General features: G+C 43.5%; 1 protein-coding gene across 8 annotated transcripts in view; it reads left to right on the top strand.

Moving 5' to 3' along the window:
- Positions 1-7,963, top strand: part of WDR89 (WD repeat domain 89) — a 45,227-nt gene extending 37,264 nt beyond the window's left edge. For 4 of the 8 annotated variants that reach the window (XM_084836842.1, XM_084836860.1, XM_084836822.1 and 1 more), the window contains one exon: positions 151-7,963. In XM_084836842.1, the coding sequence (XP_084692968.1) occupies positions 192-1,343 (1,152 nt within the window). In that variant the 5' untranslated portion in view covers positions 151-191 and the 3' untranslated portion in view covers positions 1,344-7,963. The remainder of the gene's footprint in view (positions 1-150) is intronic. The other 4 variants (XM_084836869.1, XM_084836814.1, XM_084836838.1 and 1 more) reach the window with 2 other exon arrangements.
- Positions 7,964-23,174: the final 15,211 nt, after the last annotated feature.

The following is a 23,174-nucleotide window of genomic DNA, read 5'->3' as shown; positions in this document are numbered from 1 at the left end:
CCCCAGTCTGTCTAATGGTAGGGCCAGTCCTGCCCAGATCTAAATTATTACATTTAGAGGATAAGTGAGACTAGAAGTGCAAAACCTTTTGCATGTTGAAATGGTTAACAATGGGAATATGATTTAATTTAGTCTGTTTATTTATTGCAGACATCTACCTTTTTTTGGATGCCGTTTTAGTCCCAGTTGCTATGGAGAAGATCAAAGAGCAATTTTCCAGTCTCCAAATAGCAAAACGGTGCGTGCTAACAGACGACCCAACTTACTTATTGGACATAGATATTTCAAGAGGAGCAGGGAGCCATTTAGTGGCTGTTTCCTGTTCCAATAAATCAATTGGAGTTTACAATAGAGAGACATTATGTTTGCTACGGGAATATAACAACCAGCCTGGATTGCTCAGTGGTGTCAGATTTGCACATGCGTGTGAAGGTGTGTTGTTTTCAGCCTGCAGTGATGGAACAGTGAAATGTTGGGATAATCGTTTAGCTACTGTAGAGCCTGTACGGTTGTTTTGTGGCTATCCTTCAAATGTCTTCATTAGCGTTGATATAAACTGCAACGACCTCATAGTATGTGCTGGCACAGAGAAAGTGGAAGAGGATGCATTCATAGCATTCTGGGATGCCAGAGGCTGCACAAGCAGTGCATCTTCCAGCAAAGGGCCCCTGGGCGTCTATTCAGAGTCCCACAATGATGATATTACTAAAATATGTTTTCATCCCACCAAACCAAACTTGGTCGTTTCAGGGTCAACTGATGGATTGGTGAACGTGTTTGACATTAACAAGGACAACGAAGATGATGCTTTGCTTTCAACTTGTAACTCTGATTCCTCAGTAAGCTTTATTGGATGGGCTGGAAAAGATTGTCAGCAGGTCTATTGCCTGACGCACGATGAAGGATTTTGTTGGTGGGATCTTACCCAGCTAGATACTGAACAGCCATTTACGTTGTTGCATATTCCAGATGCCAGGGAAGTAGTCAGCGTAGAAAATACCAAACTGGACTACTTAATTGGTGGTTTGTATCACGAAAAGTTGGGCAAGTTGTTTGTTGTCGGAGGGACGTCAACGGGAAGCCTCTGTTTCATGGATTGCTGTGCGGATGGTCTGAATGCTGTGGGAGCCCTTCAAGGTGGACACTCTGCTACCGTCCGCTCTTTCTGCTGGAACAAGGAAGATAATTCTTTGTTGACTGGCGGAGAGGATGCACAGTTGTTGCTATGGAAAACTGGAGCTGTGGGAAAAGTCTTTGGAAAGAAGACCTCTATGAAAGCCGCTTCCTCTGTTCATCAGCGAGTGAGAGTCCACCAAAACTATTTCAACAGCAAGAAAAAATGATCATTTTTGTGAAGAGGTGGGGACAAGAGATATCCATTTGTGTATGTGTCTTAAGCAGCCTTCCTTAAGCAACCTGCATGGCCATGCTGGCTGGGGATGATAGAAGTTGTAGTCCAACACATCTGGAGGGCAACTGGGTAGAGGAAGGAAGTTCTAGAGGGATAGCTGTGTTAGTGTATTGCAACAAAAACTGTAGCACGTGGCATAAGCTTTTATGGACCAGAGTCCATTTCATTAAGCACGGATTGCCATAATGAATGAGTGTTTCCACTTCTAAGGGTTGACCTTTATAAAAGCTGCAATACTTCTTGGAATGCCTGAACTATTTGCAGGTGTGTGATCTGCACACCTTTGATCCTCAGTATGTTTACATGGAAAATGCCCTATCAGTGCCAGTGGGGCCATGCCGTCCATGTAAAGCTGAATCTACACATAGCAGTTATGCCATTCTCATACTGCAGTGATAACTTTTGGTGCCTATTGGCATCATGTGCACCAATAGTTATCATTGCAGTATGATAACGGTGGAATTGCTATGTGTAGATTCAGCCCAAGCGTGCTTAGAGGTGGTGCCTCAATATGAGAGACCTACCAAACAAATAAAAGGGTATCATTTTTACTTGTGGCAACATTGTTTTAAATGTTTTTCTCCTTATTCCTACAGCCTAAATTTTATTGTTATTTATTTCAAAAGAGAGAGATGACAGGAGCGGCTGGAAGGTTCGGGCTGAAGAGAAGAGCTTCTAAAACAAACTCCAAAACACGAAAAAACTAAACTACAATAAAAAGAGGCATTACTGGCAAAATAATGCCTCAAAACACTCATCTCTTCCTCCTCCACCCCCCTCAATTTTGTGAAATTTGGAATCTTGTTTGGTTTATAACCAAAGTCTTGGTTTTGGAAGGATGAAGGATGTTAAGTACACAACTATGAAGTATCCCTCTGGTTGGGAAAAATAAAATAAGAGTAAAGTAAAAAGCTTGTTGCTACTTCTCTTATATTTAAGAAGCTTAAAAAAAGATTTTTTTAGCCTAAATTCATCTCCATTAAGGAATGTGTGTTTTAGCATGCTTGTGGGTGGAATTAAAAGGCATTTTTCTTTTCTTACCCATATGGTGACATCTTCATAGAACCAGCCATGTGGAAGGTTGCACGTTGTATGATGAACTCTGCTAGTGCCATGCGTACAGCAAACACAATTTCACCACTTGTCAAGAACATGGTGGTATCGGAGTCCACCACACATTGGATCCTTTCAAGCAACTCCATCTGCTTGACTTGTCAGCTTTTAAATGGCATCAGATTTGTAGCTGCTTTTTAACTTTCTTTGGCAATCATGTTGCATTTTGAGTGGGGAAAACAGAACTGCTAGGTTAAGGCCAGATAAAATATCAATCAGTCAATCTTAATCTGTCTCATAAGAACCGCCACGCTGGATCAGACCAATGGTCCTTCTACTCCAGCGTTCTGTTCACACTGGCCAACCAGCTGCCTGTGGAAAATCCACAAGTAGGACATGAATGCAACAGCACCTTCCTGCTCATGTTCTCAGCAACTGGTTTACATATCACACAGTCTCTGATACTGGAGGTAGCATAGAGGCAACAGGACTAATACCCATTGATGGCCTTATCCACCATGGATTTGTCAAATCCCCTTATAAAGCTATCCAAATTGGTGGCCATTACTACCTCTTGTGGAAATGAATTCCATAGTTTAACTATGTGCTTTGTGAAGAAGTCCTTCCTTTTATCTGTCCTGAATCTCCCACCAATCAGCTTCATGGGTATTATGAGACAGGGAGAAAAATGTCTCCCTATCCACTTTCTCCACACCATGCATACTTCTGTAGACCTCTCTCATGTCTCCCCTCACTCATCGTTTCTCTAAGACAAACAATCTCAAAAGTATTGTTTCATGTTTGATCATTGTAAATTAATTTTTAAAATAAGTGCAAACGTGACATCTAATCAGTGGAAGTAAACAAGCTTTGAGGACAATGCTATGTACAAACCTTTATTAAAGTATTGTGATGCACTTGTATAGACAACAGCTATAATAAGTGTATAGAGTCTAAGCTATATATCAGCCTTTCCCAAATTGGTGCCCTCTGGATGTTTTCGACCCCCCCGCGCCACATTCCTGAGTGTTCCCCATGCTGCTGGCACTCATGGGAACTTGAAGTCCAAAAGTTCTGTAGGGCACCAAATTGAGGACGGCTATAGATGAGCGCCGAAGAATTGATGCTTTCGAACTGTGGTGCTGGAGAAGACTCTTACGAGTCCCCTGGACTGCAAGGAGGTCAAATCAGTCAATCCTAAAGGAAATCAACCCTGAGTGCTCATTGGAAGGACAGATACTGAAGCTGAAGCTCAAATATTTTGGCCACCTAATGCGAAGAGAAAACTCTCTGGAAAAGACCCTGATGCTGGGAAAGACTGAAGGCAAAAGGAGAAGGGGACGGCAGAGGATGAGATGGCTAGACAGCATCACCGATGCAATGAATATGAACTTGAGCACACTCCAGGAGACAGCGGAGAACAGGAAGGCCTGGCGTGCTATGGTCCATGGGGTCACGAAGAGTTGGACACGACTGAACAACAACAAAAATAGATGTTGAACTTTTAGTACTGAAGCTGAAAGCAATTCTTGTAATTCAGAGCTATATTTGTTTAATTTATATCCCACCTTTTCCTCCAAGGAGCCCAACATGGTGTACGTGGTCCTCCTCTCCATTTTATCCTCTCAATAACCCTGTGAGGTAGGTCAGGCTGAGAGTCAGTGACTGGCCTAAAGTCACCCAGTGAGCTTCATGGCCTAGTGGGGAATTGAACCCAGGTCTCCTGAGTGCCAGTCCCGCGCTCTAACCACTACACCGCACTGGCTCTCAAAATTAAAAGAAAGCTAGCTCACACCCCTTTTACATTACCTCCCTCCCTCCCCAACGTGCAAGGAGATGGACCCCTGGACACCCAAGTGTCCCATTAGCCACTGACAATTATGTTATCTCTAGCTCTCCCTTCTCCCAGGTCACACAAGTGGTGATTTGAACTCTGGGACTGTTCCCCACTATGCTATACCAGCTATTACTGGAGTGTAAGCCCAAGTTCCACTTGTCATACTCTAGGCCATAGTAGTGGAATTGTCAATAATAAAATTCAGCTGATGTTAAATGGCCTTTTACCAGAGGACCCCCATATTGAAGATGGGGCAACATGAGTTAGGAAACAGCACTCCTTAGAGAGGGTTTGGGATTATAATGTGGCAGCTGATGATGTTGCCCCCCAAGTGGTTGCAGTCAGAGCCAGTATATCTGGCTCTGTAACCAAGCTTTCCTTACCAACTTCACCCCTTACCTCTCTGCACATCCAAACACATCCCCCCACCCCTCCAAATTCCTAACCATAAGACTGCATTGTAAAGGAATGGAAATGGAGATACTGTTTGTGTGTTTTTCCAAGAAGGGCGCACATTGTTAGTAAGAACTGTCCACCATGCATCGTGGTCCAGGAGATGGCAGCCGTCACGTACAACTGTATCTTGCAAACATTTCTCCATGCAGCTTTGATTCTGGAGTGGAGCCATGAGGGGAACCAAAGCAGTTGTTTAAACATCTGAATGAACTACTGCTGATACTGGGTGCCATAAGCCAGAGGAACAAAATCGTTTGTAGAAGATCTTGATTCTGGGGCAGGGCTTTGTACACAGTCAAGGAACTTCCTTTATTGTGTGATTTATTGCAAGTTGTTCATTGCCACAGCGGATGATGGCTGGAAGGGCATTTCCTGTTGTGTCCTGTTTGTGTGGAACCCATCTAGTGCTAAATCATTCACTGTAAGGCCCAGTCTCCGATTTATGCTTTGCAAGCAGTGCTTATCCAAGCAGAAGGGGAAAAAACCCTTCTGGAATACTTCCCCAACGTCTATATTGAAGGCTTGTCATCCTTTTGTAATCTTTATTGTGCTTATCCTCCCTATGATGTGACCTCAAAGAGCTTTCAGCAAGAGTGTATGCTAAAAGATTTTTGTATATATTGCAAAAACACCCATACATGCACACACACACACAAAACCTCTCCCTGCTCCCTCAATTGTGTTGGATGTAAATGGTGCAACAAGAACTTGCAAAAAGTAATTAAACAAAAGAAAATGCAATGTGTAAATATTGAAAAAGTTGTATAAACTATAAGGAACTATACCCCTCCCCCGCCCTCCGAAATACTGAAAATCCAAAAATATAGGTGCAATTGAAGATTTGAAAACCTAAATTAATTCCAGCAAATAAAATGTAGATGCAGCATTCAGCTGACTGTAGTTATATCAGGATTTAACAATACCAGATTCCGCTGCAGGTTCCAAAGCACAATGTCACTAGAAAATCTGGCCAAACTAGATTTGAAGTCAATGATGTGAATGGCCCTGGCAGGCTCCCCAACTCAGATCAGGGCTGTGGTTTGTGTGAAAAGGCCTTTAACCATTTGTCCCTGACATGGTCCCAATTCAGAACTCCTAGCGGGTGGTATTTGTCCCGAAAGAAAAGCCAGTGATCCCAATGGGTGAGTAATCCAGTTACCCATTTCAGGTAGTCCTTGTTTATAGGAGAGGTTGATCCTCATGGTCGACAGCTGAGGTCGATAGTGTACACTTAAAGGCAATGTAACAAGAGAATGCTTGTTATTGGGTGGATCAAAAATATAGTAAATATTTTGAATATATGTATTTAGGACTGAGCTGTAAATATTCATTTGGGGATGAATCCATAGCTCCCACCAATGGGTCACTGCTGGGTGGGGATGATGGGAATTGTAGTCCCAACACATCTGGAGTGCGCCAGGTTGGGGAAGGCTGCTGTAGCTCAATGGTAGAATCATAGAATAGTAGGGTTGGAAGGGGCCTATAAGACTGTCGAGTCAACCCCCTGCTCAATTCAGGTCACAGCATCCCTGACAGATGGCTGTCCAGCCTCGTCTTGAATGCCTCCAGTGTGGGAGAGCCCACTACCTCCCTGGGTAGTTGGTTCCATTAGCATATGGCTCTAACAGTCAGGAAGTTTTTCCTGATGTTCAGCCGGAATCTGGCTTCCTGTAGCTTGAGCCCAGTAGTCTGTGTCCTGCACTCTGGGATGATTGAGAAGAGATCCTGAAAACAGGATCCTGAAAACAGACTTTACATGCATAAGAACCCAAGTTCAACCCCCGGCATCTCAGCAAGGCTGTGAAAGTAGTGAGTCTGGGACATTGGAGAGCTGCCGCCGTTCAGAGTAGACAATTTTGGACTACATTTTCTCATTCAAGATGAGGCAGTTTCATATCTTTATATCCACTGGATACAGGCTGTGCAAATCAAGTAGTGGCCAATCATGACTAAGGAATTGCATTAATATCAAAGAAAGCAGGTGTCCCAGGGACCATAGAATAGTTCCAATTCCTCCTCCTGAGGTTGGAGACAGCACTCTGGCTTCGGAAGGGGGAGTCAGAGATCTGATCCGCCCCCCCTACCCCCTCGCAGCCGGTGTGGGAAGAACCCAACCGGCTGCCCACCAAGGTCAGAAAAGCAACCTCGGAGCAGGAGGAAAGGGGGTGTTCTGTTGGGCAGGGTGGGGAGGAGATTGGAGAGGCCAGGATATGAGATATCCAGCTTCCTTCTCCTCTGAAGTACCCTTGCTAGATGGGCTAAAAGCCTGTCTAGCAAAATCTGCAGGGCAGGAGGCTAGGGAGGCAAAGGTCACCTCCGCCACTCCTCTCGCTTTTCACTGGATGATCGGACGCCTCTGAGTTTGGGGGCTTCCAGTCATCAAGGATGCAATCAATACGATCGTGCCCTAAGCGACCACTTCCTTCAGTATAGGCCGCACCAGTCTTTATGTTCTGAGGGGAATGCCTCGCGTTCTATACCGTGGCCTATGATGCTCACTTATTGATTGATTGATTTGATTTGTACCTCACCTTTCTACCAAGAAAGATGGCACTCAAGGTGGCCTCTTGGTTGTGATGTGGAGGAGACCCTTCTCCATTGTGTCACCCACCCTGTGGAATGATCTCCCTATGGAGATCAGGAAGGCTCGTCGTATGGAGTCTTTCTGCTGATAATTAAAACATTTGTTTACCCAGACGTTTTAATGACTGCTGGCATTGCCAGCTATCCTTGGTTATTTCAATGGAATATCTGTTTTATTACAGCTTTCATGCTTTATTGACTGGTTTTCTTGCATTTTATCATGATTTTCCCTTGTGAATTGCTTTGGGATTTATGTCTTAAATGAAAAGTGGTATAGAAATTTTCTGAAATAAATGTATATTTTTAATGAGTATTTATCTGGCCTGCTAATCCCTGAAGTCCCCATCTTCCAGCAACCTCATTCATAAACTAAAGTGTGCAGAAAACCCGTTAACTGTACACATTGTGTGATGCAAGACACAGAGAATGCTTGGAAACCCAGCCTCTTGTTCTAATGCTGTCGGTGCTTTCATGTCAACAGCATATGACTTGGATACTCAGAATAAAACCAAACCAAACCATGCATTGTTGGAAGGAGACAAGAGGTCATGGCCTGAGTTAAAAAGAAGGCAAGCTTTTCCTGGATTTGCGGGATGTGCCCTTCATCCTGTGGCGATCAAGTACGTTCTCAGTCTACAGCTATCTGTGCTAAATATTTGTTTACATCTAGGCTTCTCAGACCTATTCAACATACATTGTTTTCCTAAGGCTTTTTTCCTCTCATCAAAAGAGGATATCTTATCAGCACAGAGCATAATAATTCTGCTTTAAGTAAACTGAGCTGTGCCTGTGTGGAAAAAGAGACAAGCAATTTTCCTTTAATTTCTTTGCTATTTTTATCAGCCTAAAACAATTCCTGTGTACCTTTTGGAGAAGCTTTCCCCAACTTGGTGTGCTCCGGATGGTTTGGACTACAGCTCCCAGGATTCCTGATCATTGGCCATGTTGGCTGTGGCTGATGGGAGTTGTAGTCAAAAACATGGAGAGCACTGTGTTGGGGAATGATGTTTTAGAGGAACAGATTGCCTGTTCATCCAGCAGTGTCCTTGTTGTAGCCAGGCTCTTTTGACATGAGCTACTTCATACGATCCTATAAGAAATGGGCTAGACCTATCTCTCTAGGTCAGGGGTAGGCAACCTGGGTACCTCTAGAAGCTTTGGATTACAACTCCCATTATCTTATGCTGTTGGACTGGAGGGCACCAGATTGCCATACCACGCATTAGGTGTGGGAGGGTACACCTCTAGATGTTGGGACTTTGACTCCCAGAAGCCCCTGCCAGCATGGCCAATGGCCAGGAAAACTGGGAATTGAAGTCCAAAACATTTGGAGATCTACTTTCTGCTTTTCCTTGCTGTAGGTGGTTCGCTGGAGGGCTGACTGCCATGCAGCAGGGTGAAGCAATCTGCTTCAGGCAGAACTGAGAGGGAAGGATAGATGGTGTGAATTACTTGTGAGTTTCATTTCATTGCTTTACTGTCAGTGGCTGGTTTTATGCTATATTTGGATTTTATGGTTTTAATTTTGCACGTAATTTTTTTACTTTTACTGTAATCCACCCATAGAACATTTGTTACTTGAGGAGCATATAAACAACATAAATAAACAAATAAATTAGTGTCCAAATGGTGCAGCAAGGCATTTTAAAGTATGTTGGCTCTAGCTTTGGGTTGGGTAGGTAATGTTTGGGCTCTGCTTCAGGCTACAAAATCTCTTGGGCCTGCACATGTTCAGAGCTCTGGTTGGGAGTTTCTTCTACTTGCAGATTGATTGTTCCTCAGAAAAAGCATTTTGTGGTGGGGTGATGAATGTTGTTGTTGTTATTTCTATAATTCCCAATAGCCAATGTTCTATATCCCTATATGCCACTGCAAAACTGAGTAAATTATCCCTTAGAATGTCTGGAACCTGCACACTTGTTTTGGAAGCTTGCTATAGACAGATACCCTGACTTTTGTTCACAAACAGGTATCCTTGGGTGAATCTCCTTTTCACAATAACCCGTCTTGTCTGAACTGGCAGGCTGTTTTATAATGTAAGTTCAGTGTCATTAAACAGGTGGAATCAACCTCTAAATTATGTCTGATTGGCTAGCTAGATCACTTACATCAGAAATGGAACTTCTCTCACAATTGGTCAGAAGAACAGAGTATTTCCATCAAGGAGCCAGCTTTTATTGGCCTCAAATACCCATAAATAGGTCAAGTATCACCTCAGATTTTGTTTCTTCGAACCATCCAACGAGGAGTCCAAATATTTCTCTCAGACCATGTGCTCTATAAAAAAACCCTCTCTGTGCATGCTCTGAAGCCCAAGGTCGTACTCATGTAAGTAAAGTGTACTAGCTTAGACTAACATTATTGATTTTTATTTGGCACTCTGTGTGAGTGTTGCCTGGCCTTCTTTCTCCCCCCACTTCCCAAAAGAAATTTCTTTTTATACCTTGACATTTGGCTGCATTATTTAAAGAGAGAATTTCTCACTAAATTTTTCCTCATGTGCTAAGACTGCACAGTTGTTAAGTGACTCCCTTGTGTTCCAAGTATAGTTCACAAGGTTTTTGTAAGATTTAGTGTTCCCCGGGCTTTGGGAAAGTAAATCCAAAGAATCTTCCTTTTTACTTTATTTTTGTCTAGAGCTAGGCTGAAGGAAGGAGCCCTTGGTAATAGAGCTCAGAATCTCTTGAATCTGCCAGATAGGCTAGAGCACGGGTGGGCAGCTTGTAAAAAAGGTAAAGGTGTCCCCAACCAGTCGTGTCCGACTCTAGGGTGTGGTGCTCATCTCCATTCTGAGCCGAAGAGCCAGCGCTGTCTGAAGATGCTTCCGTGGTCATGTGGCCGGCATGACTGAACACTGAGGTGCATGGAACGCTGTCACCTTTCCCGCTGAAGCGGTACCTATTTATCTACTTGCAATTTCTTGCTTTCGAACTGCTAGGTTGGCAGGAGCTGGGACTGAAAATGGGAGCTTACTCCATCACGCGGCACTCGGGTCTCGAACTGCTGTCCTGCCGACCTTCCGGTCTGCAGTTCAGCGTCTTAACCACTAAGCCACTGCGGTCCCTCCAGATATCTTGGCCTACAATTTCCATCAGCTCTAGCCAGCAAAGCTAATGGTGAGGGATGATGGGAGCTGTGGGCAGTAGTGTAGTGGCAAATTCAGAAGTTCAGGTCCCCTTCATGACAGCCGTAGCCACGCCCCCTCACAGCCACGCCCCCTTCTAAGATTATACAACACACAGATAACCTAATTGCTAATTGTAGGTTAACTGTGGGTTTAACCCAATATTAACCTATGGGTTTGGATGTCATGTAGCCTGATTGCGGGTTGAATGGTTCCATGTGAACAGCCCCATTGCCTCCCCTGCCCTTATACAGCCCATCACAATGCACACCCACCTTCTCCTCCTCTCATGCAAGTCAATGGGGGCCATTTCCTTCTACTGCATATATGTACATGCTACAACTTTGAAAATTGCTGAGGTGCAGAAGGGGGAGAGATGCAAAACTTGCTCTATTCTCATACAGTGAATTACCACCAGTATTTAAGGCTGGGCTGCACAGTGCACACAGTTTAGCTGTGTCCTCTATTGGAACCCTTTTGGTAGCAGTGGAAGCCTTTCACTTTTCTAAGTTACGCAGCTGATATCCAGGAACACTTTGCTAGCTTCCAGTAAAAGAAGCAATATTGTATATGTTTCATATGCTAGCTTATAAAAATGACTGAAAGTTTGCCTATACATTTGTTGTTCTATTAATGCAGCCTTCCCCAACCTGGTGCTCTCCAGATGTTTTGGACTTCAACTCCCATCAGCCCCAGCCACCATGGCCATAGAATCATAGAATAGTAGGGTTGGAAGGGGCCTACAAGGCCATCGAGCCCAACCCCCTGCTCAGCGCCAATGGTCAGGAATGCTGGGAGTTGTAATCCAAAACATCTGGAGGGCCCCAGATTGGGGAAGGCTGCATAAGTGAGTTAAATCTTTACACCTTTTAAAAAAAGAAATCTCCATTTTAAACAGCTTGTTCTTTTAGGCTGATTCTCATGTGATGAATAAGAATATCACCCAATTTAAAAAAAATGCTTAGACCAGATGTACACTGTCAGATGATAAGCTGCTGCCCAACTGAGACTTCCTACTGCTTGTACATACAGTTAAATAGACTTTTGTGCATGTCATGCAACAATGCAATTTTCCTATAGGAAATGGTTGCATGTGAGGTGGTCACCTTCTTAATAGAGGAAAAAGGGTCCCTTCTCTGACATTTACAGTAGCGATGAATTCATTTTAAGTTGACTACTGCAGGTGTAGAACTCTATTCATGACCGGCTTTGGAATTCTGAAATATTCATGCCAGTTGCTTTTGAGAGGACCGAGTTACTACAAGAGGAGGAACATGGAGAACTCTAAAGGTTTTGCTTTGTTGCCGTTTGTAAGTTGCCTGCAGAGAGGCCGAAGCAAGAGAGCAGGTTTAGGTTTCATTATGTTGAAACTTGACAAAACTATGGAAACCTTCCGCCCGGGTCGGTTCAATGCGAGTTTAACTACGTTTTACTTTGTGCGCTAAAGGCGCTGACAAGTCTTGAAAAATATCCTACTTCGAAACAATGGTTGGGAGCTGGAAAACAGAGATTGTACATATCTCCTGCTAATCTAAGAGTGAGAAACTGCGGGGCATGGTTGCTGCACTAAGGTAAACCTCTTAGATATGCACACAAACACTATTGCTGTTCAACTGACAGCCAAATCTGTGTCTCAATTCAGAGCTTCTGCAAGACACACAGAGAGAGAGGTTGGTGTAAAGTGGCACAACAGCAAAGCAACAAGGAGGCTCTGGATCCACTGTGGATGCAGTCAACCTTAAGGTAAACTGTTTAAGAAAGATAGAATATTCAAAAATATTTTAAGCCAGAACGTTTAGCTTAAATATATATTTTGAATATTCTGTTGTTAGTCTTTCTTATAGACTCAATGACAGGAGAAAATTTGACGGCCAGTTCTTGAACCTTTTGAACTGCGACATATCAACACAGTAAAGTTAGATGACAGTTGTGTCAGGAATGAATCTGAGCGCGTGGAGATGTCTGGCAGCTCAGATTCAGAGCGGGAACAGCCAGAACGGGGAGGCACCCTCCCTAGTGAGCTCAGATATGGCAAGACTTTCTTCCCAAGACCTTGACACACAGAAGGCCCAGCCTGAACGCCCCTGCCCCGTTTCCTCCACCGTGAGAACCCAGGTTTCGGAGGAGGAGGAGAGCAAAGAGTGTGCCTTGAGGGATGCTAGGGTCCGTTGCAGAGTGACGCAGGAAAAGTTAGGGGCAGGGCTCAGACGCTCCGCCGGGTTCGCCACTTGTGGAAGCCAACGTAGGAGGGAGCCATCCTAAGGGAGGGGCATCCCTGCCAAGCAAGTCTGGCCGAGAAGTTCTTGCCCAGACTGTTGGCAACTTCTCCAACTTCCACTTCGTCTCCTCTATTGATATTTGTAGATGTGTGGATTTGCTGTTTCATTGCTGAGAGTTTCCTAGAATCAGCATTTCTAAAGAAACTAGTCACTAATAAAGTAGCGTAGCCTGAAGCCTTGGGGTGTGTTGATTGCGAAAGGGGAGGACAAAGGAACTTGAAGCTTTGGCTGGGCTATTGGAATAAATATTTCTAATGTTGCCATTGTTTGGCAAGAAGTGCCTAAGCAGTCTGTTTAGTCCAGCGCACCAATGCCCAACCAGATGCCTCTGGAAAGTTCATAAGAAGAGCTCACATTGAAAATGGCCTACTGCCTTGTTTCCTCCCAGCATTTGCTAATCAGATGGATACTACGTCTGAGTATAGGGTTTGCACTGAGTTGTTGTTTAGCTAGTAGACTAACTGCTGTCAGATCCAGGTGCCATGAATTGGTCTATAGCCCTTTTATAGAACTTTGATACATCCCCTTAAAGGTGCAACCCTATACCCACTTACCTGGGAGTAAGACCCATTGAATTCAATGGGATTTACTTCTGTGTTGACACATGGGAGTGCACTGGAAGTCATATTTTTCCTACACCTAAAAGTCCCGGGTACTTGTAGGAAAAATGTTGAAATTCCTTGATCATTTTAATTTTCCTTCTCTAGCTCCAGCATATAGTTTTGGCAACCTGAGCTCTATACAGCATTTTAAAGGGGAATATATCAGATTCCAAATGGCATTGATAGTTTATTTATTGACTTTCCTAATTCCTCACTTCTGCAGCAGACTGCAGTACTCAACATTTCAGTGGGTCTTCTACTGTGACCCCCCGACCCCCATTCCCTGTTAGTCACAGAGCCCATCTATATTCCTTCCTTGCTAGTCACAGAGCCCATTCAGCATATATAATAGGATGTTGGCAGCAGCGATGGTCATAATGTGTTTTATATGTACCTCATTATTTTATATGTACCTCATCTGCCATATTGTTGCTCAGTGACCCAATCTGGAATGCCCTTATGGAGTTTTTTACACTCTGCTTGGAAATGTACCATTCTGAACCATTTTTTAAAATTATATTACAATAACAAATTAATAAATAAGAAATAAAAGGTATGGATAAATTAAGTAATTCTGGTCCCAATTCAGACCCCATGTGTGTATGTGTTGCCATTTACTTCCCTCCATTATGAGAGGTGTTCATTAAATTTTTCCCTTTATTTCTTGGTCTTCAAAAATCAATTACAGATCCAACACCTGTTCCCTTATTCTATGACCACTCCATTTTTAACGGGACCTTTACTGAGGGATTTTAGATAGTAAGGTGTGAAGGTCTGAGGTCTACAGAGGCAAAGGGAAAAAAGGCAAGGCTTAGAGGTTTGGAGATTTTTGTTTGGAGGGAGTATCCCTGAGAGGAGTAGTTTCATTTCCCTGGTTAAGTTTCATTTTCATTTACCCAGTTAAGTTTCATTTCTGCAGGTTTGAAGCAATACTTTCAGGGAGTATTCAATACTTTTGAGGGAGGAGGATATATAAAGAGAGCGAGAGAGCCAGTAACAGCAGAGTCCAGGAGACCAGAGCCTGAAGAGGGAGCAGGAAGAAGTAGCCTGGAAAAGTCTAAGTGCAGCTAGGTAAAGGAACTTGCATTTTGCAACCTTTATTTTCTTTTAATGCCTTTTGTATCACTTAGCTTTATTGTGCAAATACCTTTAGTTGAAATTAGTTTGCTTTAAACAAATTTGTTTGCTTTAAATCTACTAGTAAACTGTTGTGGTTAAACCCTGTATCTGGAGTGTCAGTAATGCCACGTCTACAGTCTAAACCCCACATTACTGGGAAGGGGAAGGTAAAAGAAGGAAGATGAGACTCTTAAGGAGGCAAGAGATCTTTAAGGAGTTGCTCAGGGGGTCCAGGTCATAAGGGGAACCCTGACATAAGGACTTTCAAAAGGTCGGTGACAGTGTTTGCCAGATCACCCTTATCAAACTATTTGCTAACACTATAAATAAGGCTTGATCTACTGGAAAAGCTGCTTTATACGAGATATATAAGGAGATACTTAACCTATTCTCATGAATCATAACTGCATACAGATACCCATACTGTGGGCTGGTTCTAGACTTAGTCATACTTAAGGTAGACCCATTGAAATAAACGGGACTCAGTCATGATCCAACCCCTTATAATTTAATTTAGAGGATACTTCAGCTTGTAATAACCTATGAGCTAGAAGCTGCTGGTTCAGATTTTGGTTTAGCCATGAACTCAGTGGATGGCCTTAACCAGGTGACCATCTCTCAATCTCTGCCCCACTCCACATATAGGAAGTAGAAGGAAGGACAAGCTACAAAGGAAGAGTACAGGCAGATAGCACAGAATTGCAGGGATGGCGTCAGGAAGGCTAAAGCTGAGAACAAGCTGAGGTTAGCGAGGGATGCTAAAAGCAACAAAAAAGCTTTCTTCAGCTACATGCATAGTAAAAGACAAAGAAATGGTGGTTCAACTATTAAATAAGGATGGCAAAATGATAAAAGATAGCAAAGAAAAGGCAGACATACTCAATTCCTACTTTGGCTTTGATCTTCTCAAACTGGGGAGAGTTAACGAGTGGGATACCATGGGGCTCAGTCCTGGGCCCAGTGTTATTCAACATTTTTATTAATGACTTGGATGAGGAGGTGCAGGGAATGCTGATCAAATTTGCAGATGACACAAAATTGGGCAGGATCGCTAATAACTTGGAAGACAGAAACAAAATTCAAAGTGATCTGGATAGACTGGAGCGGTGGGCAGAAAACAACAGAATGACATTGAATAGGGATAAATGCCAAGTTCTGCACCTAGGAAAAAGAAACCAAATGCACAGTTACAAGATGGGGGATACGTGGCTCAACAACACTACAAGCAAGAAGGATCTTGGAATTGTTGTAGATCACAACTTATGTTGAATATGAGTCAATAATGTGATGTGTCTGCAAAAAAGGCCAATACTATTTTGGGCTGCATTAATAGAAGTATAGCTTCCAAATCACATGAAGTACTAGTTCCCCTCTACTCAGCACTGGTTAGGTCTCATCTGGAGTACTGTGTCCAGTTCTGGGCACCACACTTTAAGAAGGATGCAGACAAGCTGGAGAGGGTTCAGAGGAGGAAAACAAAGATGATCAGGGGACTGAAAACAAAGCCCTATGAAGAGAGACGGAAAGAACTGGGCATGTTTAGCTTTGAGAAGAGAAGACTGAGGGGAGATATGATAATGCTCTTCAAGTAGTTGAAAGGTTGTCACAGAGAGAAAGGCCAGGATCTCTTCTTGATCATCCCAGAATGCAGGACATGGAATAATGGGCTCAAGTGACAGGAAGCCAGATTCCAACTAAACATCAGGAGAAACTTCCTCACTGTTAATGCAATACTACAATGGAAGCAATGACCTAGGGAGGTAGTGGGCTCTCCCACACTGGAGGCATTCAAGATGAAGCTGGACAGCCACTTTTCAGGGATGCTTTGAATTGGATTCCTGCAATGAGCAGGGGGTTGGACTCGATGGTCTTGTAGGCCCCTTCCAACCCTACTGTTCTATGATTCTACAGAATAAGAGACCATGACTGGGCCAAGAACGTACAGCAAACTGGCTGTTGCACCCAGGTTCAAGACCAAATCACTATCTGCTGTAACGCAGCGGCCCTGTTCAGATGCACATTGGGGAAGGGTGGTTAGGCTAACCATGGTGCATGGTGGTTACCATTAACTACAGCAAGTGCTACTGCCACACGTGCAGGTAACCATGTTCTGCAACGTGGTTAGACTAAGCATTCTCTAACCACTGTCTCTCCTGCAGGAACCCGCAGTCCTCCGGATGGGTGGTCATGCATTCCAGTGGCCTTTGCACTGTCAGCCATTTTGGTGCTTGGTGGCTACTCCTTCTTTGGCCGCTCCTGCTGCGGAGTTCTATGGCAGCTGTCAATTAACCACAGAGGCTGTTCAGAAACCATGCTAAGCCATGGTAGAGCCCACTAACCATCTTGCAGCAAGTGGTTAAGGAACATGATCAATCTGTGGTTAATAAACCACCATGGTTGGGACAGACACCTGTTCAGATGTCATGTTAAGCCAACATGGTAAATTCAAAAGTCCTAGCCGTCATGGATTAGCATGATGTCGGAACAGGGCTAGTAGCTTTAAATTGGAATCCCTGATTAGCTATGCCTAAAGATGATCTCCTTCCATCAAAAGGGCCATTCTGTAGAATGCTGCATTCTGTTCCAACAACAAAATAGTTGCTCATTTTCAGCACCCTAAGCTGGCAGCATAAAATTATGTGGAGTAATACTATGGGAAAGGTTTGATCACAAGATCACTGAACTTGAACTGATCACTGGACTATGGAGAGAAATGCTAAACAATCCATCCCCCCCCTCCCGGTCTATACCTTGGCCCCAAATCCAAAGCCCACCATGGTGGGTGGGGAACAGGAACTGATGCATGATCACTAGCCTCAGATATCAGTGAACAGCAAGTGCTTCCAAGTGCCTTTGAATTTGGGGATGCGGGTATTTATTTCTATCCTGCCCAATAGCTGAAGCTCTCTGGGCAGTTCACAAAAATTAAAACCAAAAAGCACACAGTAAAACAATATAAAATATAAAAGCATTAAAACTACAATGTAACAATCCAACCAGAATAAAACCTAGCAGCAATGCAGAGATTTAAAATACAGATATAAAGCAGCAAAGCGAAACAGTAGGCCATCTACTGCCTGCAAGCCTAAGCTGTCTCACCCCTTCCCTTCCCTATATTCTGAGAGCATTTCTACACCAGGCTAAAATCCTGCAACTTTAAGGGGGCTTTCTCTTTCCGTTTTAAATGCAGGATCACAACTGGTCCCTTTGGACGTGCTCCCCCCCCCTTTTCCCCTTTATCTGCGTGTTCTATATTCTTCATTATACAGCCACTAGATGGCGCTGTGGTGTAGCTCCTCTTACTGCATGACTTCCTCTTTTCACAAGGAAATTCAATGTGCTGTAATTTGATAGCTCATTATCTCTGCTCTTTTAAAAAATGGGATAAAGGTCACTTAGTGCGGGAGACACCCTGGAGGTTGATGACGTCATGTAAAGGACCTGCAAACTTCCGTGACTAACCAATCTCAGTGACAGGATAAAAGCTCCATGTGGAGAAGCCCTAACTCAGCTGCCACAATTCAGCCCTATAAATTTCAATGCATCACCCACCTACTCCATATTCTAGGGAATAAGGAAACAAAAACAGGATTACAACTCTCTGCAAGATCTGTACATAGTATGAGAAACTACATCACCCTTGATATAAAATGGAGAGGGAAAAAGAAGGATTCAACATTTCCATTTCAAATATATATGTTAATATAGGCATATATATAAATAATCATCCATACTAGATTGATGGCTGTAGGACCTATGTTCCAATATGGCAAGAGCAGTAAGATCTTCAGTCCACTGAATGATATGTGGTGGGTGTTTATCCTTCTAAGCTTGAAGTATAAGTCTCTTTACAACTGTAAGGGCTCTCGGTATCCGCTTTTGCTGTCTGTCTGTTAATTCCCACATCACAGGGATGTAATTAAAAAGCGCATGAACATCTGCTATTATCACAGATTTTTCAAGAACAAAATTTAGACCAGCAATGACTTCCAACCAAAAAGAAGTCATGAGAGGACATGCTCAGCAAATAGAGTACAACTAGTTTCACTAGGAGTATTGGGGTCTTAAAACACAGATGAGCAGAGCAACCCTATGGTCCCTGACAGGGCGTCCCAGAGGCAACAGGGTAGAGCAGAGTCGGGGGGGGGGGGGCTCCTGAGATCATATACACAGCTATGACCTGGGGAGGGGAAAATCTGAACAGGTATTTCCCCTTCCTGCCACTGCGGCCGCTGCAGCACGCTCTTCAGTCGTTCCTTTTCTGAGGTCGCAACAGTGACCTTGGAAGTGGGTCTGAGAGGGAGAAAAGGGGTGGGGATGGGAGGGGGAGGGGGAGGGGGAGGGGGAGGGGAAAGGAGAGCCATGGATGTCCTGGATCTGCAGGCCTCTCCATTCCTGTCCCCGCCCAGCTCAGAGGCCCGTCTAGCTGAAAATAACATAATCGGAGGAATGGGAGGCTGTAAAAGCCTCTGTCTTCTTCTCGCTTGGCTAGCTCTTGCCAGCAGGGTGTGGGGTAGAACGGAGGGCTGTCCATAGGATTCCGCTCAAAGTGGTACAAAAAAGCAGCCATCTTTCTGTGCGAGGCCACATCATTGAATAGCTCAAGTGGTGGGGCTCTAGCATTTTAGAGAACCAGAGCAAATACCATTATTTCAGTTATGTAGCCAGAATGTAAAGTACAGAACATTTTATCAATCACTCAGCTTTGGTATATTTAACAAATGCTCCCTATTTCTCACACTCTCTAAAAATATCCACTTAAGAGTCAGCGAAACCAGGCACACACAGCCATGGTGTGCTTCTCCTGTAGCAATTGCATTTTGCAAGTGAAGGCTACGAAGCAATAATGATTTCAAGAGCACATGCAGCAAATCAGGTAGCGCCTTTTGGGGTGGTTTGATCACACCTGTGCTACAGAAAGAACAAACACGAACAGGGAGGTGAGGTTGTTTTCCCCCCAAAAGGCCACCCAGTCTGCTCCTGACAGGACTAGGATTAAATATCAGGCTTGCTTAATCACAGCTACTTCTTCCATCAGATGACACCAGCTCAAATATTGGTTTGTAATTGACTTACAAACATTAGAAAATCTGTGATACGTCATAAAGGCAAGAAAGCATCTCTTATGCTTGATTCAAATGATGCCAAGAGCAGACATTCATTCTTCCCTATCTCAGACCCTTGCTATAGCAAGAGTAGGCAATTTGTTAAGCAGTCAGATCCTTTTAAAGTTCCCCTCCCTGACTCTGCAATTGTCACATCTACCATTACTTTTGCTTAACTTTACTAACCTTTAAAAAAGAAGTCTGTAACAGAATTTATTGTAACAGATTTTAAGTCTCTTGGACTTCCTCCATTCCTCCATTCCATTTCTATCCTGCCCAAAAGCCAGGTCTCTCTGGGAGGTTCACAACATTATTTATTATTAAAAATATTTCTGTATTGCTTTCCTGCCTACCAGGGCCTCCAAAGCAATGTACAATAAAATTCAGTAAAATCACAGCAAAACAACCCAGAACCTTCTTTAAAAACAGACTGGACACAATTTTAAAAGCCAAAGGCCTGATGAAACAATACCATCAGTGAATTTTATCACCTGTGTAAACTTTAAAAGGGATGGTGCCAGCCTGACCTCCCTGGGGAGAGTGTTTAACAGTCAGAGGTGCTCCTACAGGAAAAAGCTGCATCGTGTACACAGCAGCCTAACCTCTCTTAGTGGTGGGACATGCAACAGGGCCTCTAATGAAGATCTCGTTTTATAAGCCAGCTCATGCTGGGAGGAGGTGGTCCTCCAGACAGCCTGGCCCCAAGCTGTTTAGGGCTTTATAGGTCTAAACCAGCACCTTGAACTGGGCTTGGAAACAAACTGGAAACCAGTACCGTTGGTTCAAAACTGGTCCTCTATGGCTTCCAAAGTGCATGCCAGATGCCTGATTGCTGCATTTTGCACTAGCTGTAGTTTCTCAACATTTTTCAAGGGCAGCTCCATGCAGAGTGCATTACAGTAGTCTAAACAAGTGGTAATTAAGGCATGGATCACCCTAGGAAGCTGGGCAAAGGTACTGCATCATCTGCGGTATGGAAAGGAACATAGAATGTATTTTAGGACAGTGGTCCTCATGGAGTGAGGACATGGGAGATGTACCCTCCCTAGAATGCAGGTAGTCATGCAGCTGGGAAAGTGTACCTGTGCAGAACTTTGGTCCTTCTCATACTCTTCTTTTGTAGCTCTTCAGGTTAGTCAAGATCCAGCTAGGTACCAAGAATGCCAGGAAAACTGTTGACGCTCCTTCAGTGGTCTTGGGGTGGCCTGGGGTCTGTTGGAAACAAAGCCTCTGTTCTGCCCAGCATGGCTGCCTACCTATCTCAGGCCCTTCCTCAGCAATGACCAAGACATGATGAGCAGCTCTGGACACCTTGGGAGGCAATTGGACCACTTTGTGGGACAGTGTTGTCAACAAGTTGACTGCGTAGTCATGGCTTGTGGCAAAAGATTACATCTCAGGATGCTTTATGAATAAAGCATTTTTGTTCCTAGCATCCGGAGGCATGTTCTCTCCTTGTGGATTTCTAGTGGATAGTTTCCAGTTTGTTCACAGTCACTGCAAAAGACTTAATTGTAACATGTTATTTTGTCAATTATTCAGGTGTGTAAAGAAATGAAAAAGGATCCTTAAGAACATAAGTACATAAAAGGAGCCATACTGGATCAGACCAAGGGCTCTTTCACACAGAGCTTTTATCCTGCTATTGAGATTGCTCACTCATGGAAGTTTATGGGCCCTTTAGATGACGTTGTGAATCCCCAGGGCATCTCCTGCGCTAACTGACCTTTATTCTGTTTTAAATAGATCAAAGATAATGAGCTATCAAACTACCCCACTTGTGTTCTGCTTGAGTTCCCTCCCTGAAAAGAGAAAAGTGACAAGCAGAGGAGCGAGATCAATGAAACATATGAAAGACTCAGATAAGGGGGAGAAGGAGTGGGAAAGGGGAGGGGAAAAAGGAAACACGTGTAAAGGGAGTCCGTTGTGATCCTGCATTTAAAATGGAAGCAGAAAGCCCCATTTTAAATGCAGGATTTTAGGCTGGTTTAGAGATGCTCTAAGGGTCCATCTAGTCCACCATCCTATTCACACAGTGGCCAACTACCTACCCACGAGAAACCCATATGCAGGACATGAGTGCAACAGCATCCTTATACCATTAATTTCCATTGCTATACATTGTACAAATAGAAATACTTCTTTTGTTTCTGCTTTTAAATCCAGACCCATCACGTTCTTTGATATTCAACTTATATAAGAGATTTTAGAGTTACATTCATTACTGTAGCCACTAAAGTCAGGCTAGGTACTCTGTACAGGGCTGGCCCTAGGATAAATAGGGCCCTGGGCGAGGAGTACCTTTGGTCCCCCCACCCACCCATTTTGTTTTGTAGCAGTTCCTATCTTTTGATAAGCTTTATTTTAGAATTCCCATTGCTTTGTAACTTTAAAAATAATGAAGTTAGAAATAAAAAGGTATCCTGCTGACCTCTTACAGCTTATGTCTTTATTTTATTATTATTTATGTAATACTTCTAGCGTTTACAGTATTTGACGTGCTCAGTGCTTAGTAACGGTGAGTGCCTCAGATAAAGCTGTGTTTCACTGATTTTTTCCTAGCGCAAATGACATTGAAGTGGAAACTGAAAAAGAAACATACGTTAAAGATAATTGAAGGAAGATCATTTTTGTAGTTAGTACCCAAACAAATTGTACAACCTTGAAAGAAAGGTTACAGACATTTCCTTTTTGCCACCCCAGCTCACTGCAGACAGGACATTAAAAAAAATCAGCCACTGAGCCCAGCTTGGCTCTCCCCTCAGCTCGGCACCCCGGGGCAACCCCTGAGCTCACCCACCCCTAACTCTGTGCCTTGGGACATGGCTATCTGACAATATAAATGCCTTAGACTCCGCATGGATTGTGCTTGACATTTCTCCTCCATGAGCACAGTAGAGTGTTGCACCAAAGGTACCAAGCCTATTTTTAAACACAGAAAAAGAATGCTTCAAACATTCACTGAAAGCACCATTTGTGATCCTGATACTAAATCCATCACAAGCTCAGCTGCACTCTTTTCAACTTGCCTTTGTTGGTATTTAGTATTTTTAAAAGCCCCACCCGACACTTCTACCAAACATACCCCACATGGCATGCACAGTCTTCCCTGCAAGGATAAGAACCGTAGAGGATAACAGAGCAGAATAAAATAGGGTATGCATTAACTCTGGAAAGCCAAAACTCTCATGTACGTGCCTGCTTAGTAGCAGTTACTGATACTGTGCAGAGTTCAGCATCCAGATGTTGTACTTCATCTGGAAAGCTGGTTATATTTCAACAAGCTGTTATTTAAGAAGAAAACAGATATAAAATTGATGAAATAGGAAGGGGTGTGTGGCCGGGGGGGGAGGGGGAGGAGAGAATGGCCAGCAATATGTGACTAGCTTGATATGATGAAGGTTTTGAGTTCATTTAGCATATTGGTGTTCAGTTGTATTATGACTCACAATTGGATCATGTACCAATAAAATGAGTCATACCGGCATCACCACAATATCTTTTTAAAAAATTAAAGAGGAAGAAGGGGAAAGGCAAAAAACTTAAGAGAAAGAGTGAAGTAAAACATGAGAGGTGAAAAAGCAGTACAGTGAAAAACTAAAAAT

Source organism: Heloderma suspectum, chromosome 1, assembly GCF_057233095.1.
Source record: "Heloderma suspectum isolate Gila_16-S chromosome 1, 16-S_ref, whole genome shotgun sequence".
Taxonomy (NCBI): Eukaryota; Metazoa; Chordata; class Lepidosauria; order Squamata; family Helodermatidae; genus Heloderma; species Heloderma suspectum.
Note: the sequence above shows the minus strand (reverse complement) of the source record. Positions and strands in the feature narration are given on the sequence as shown.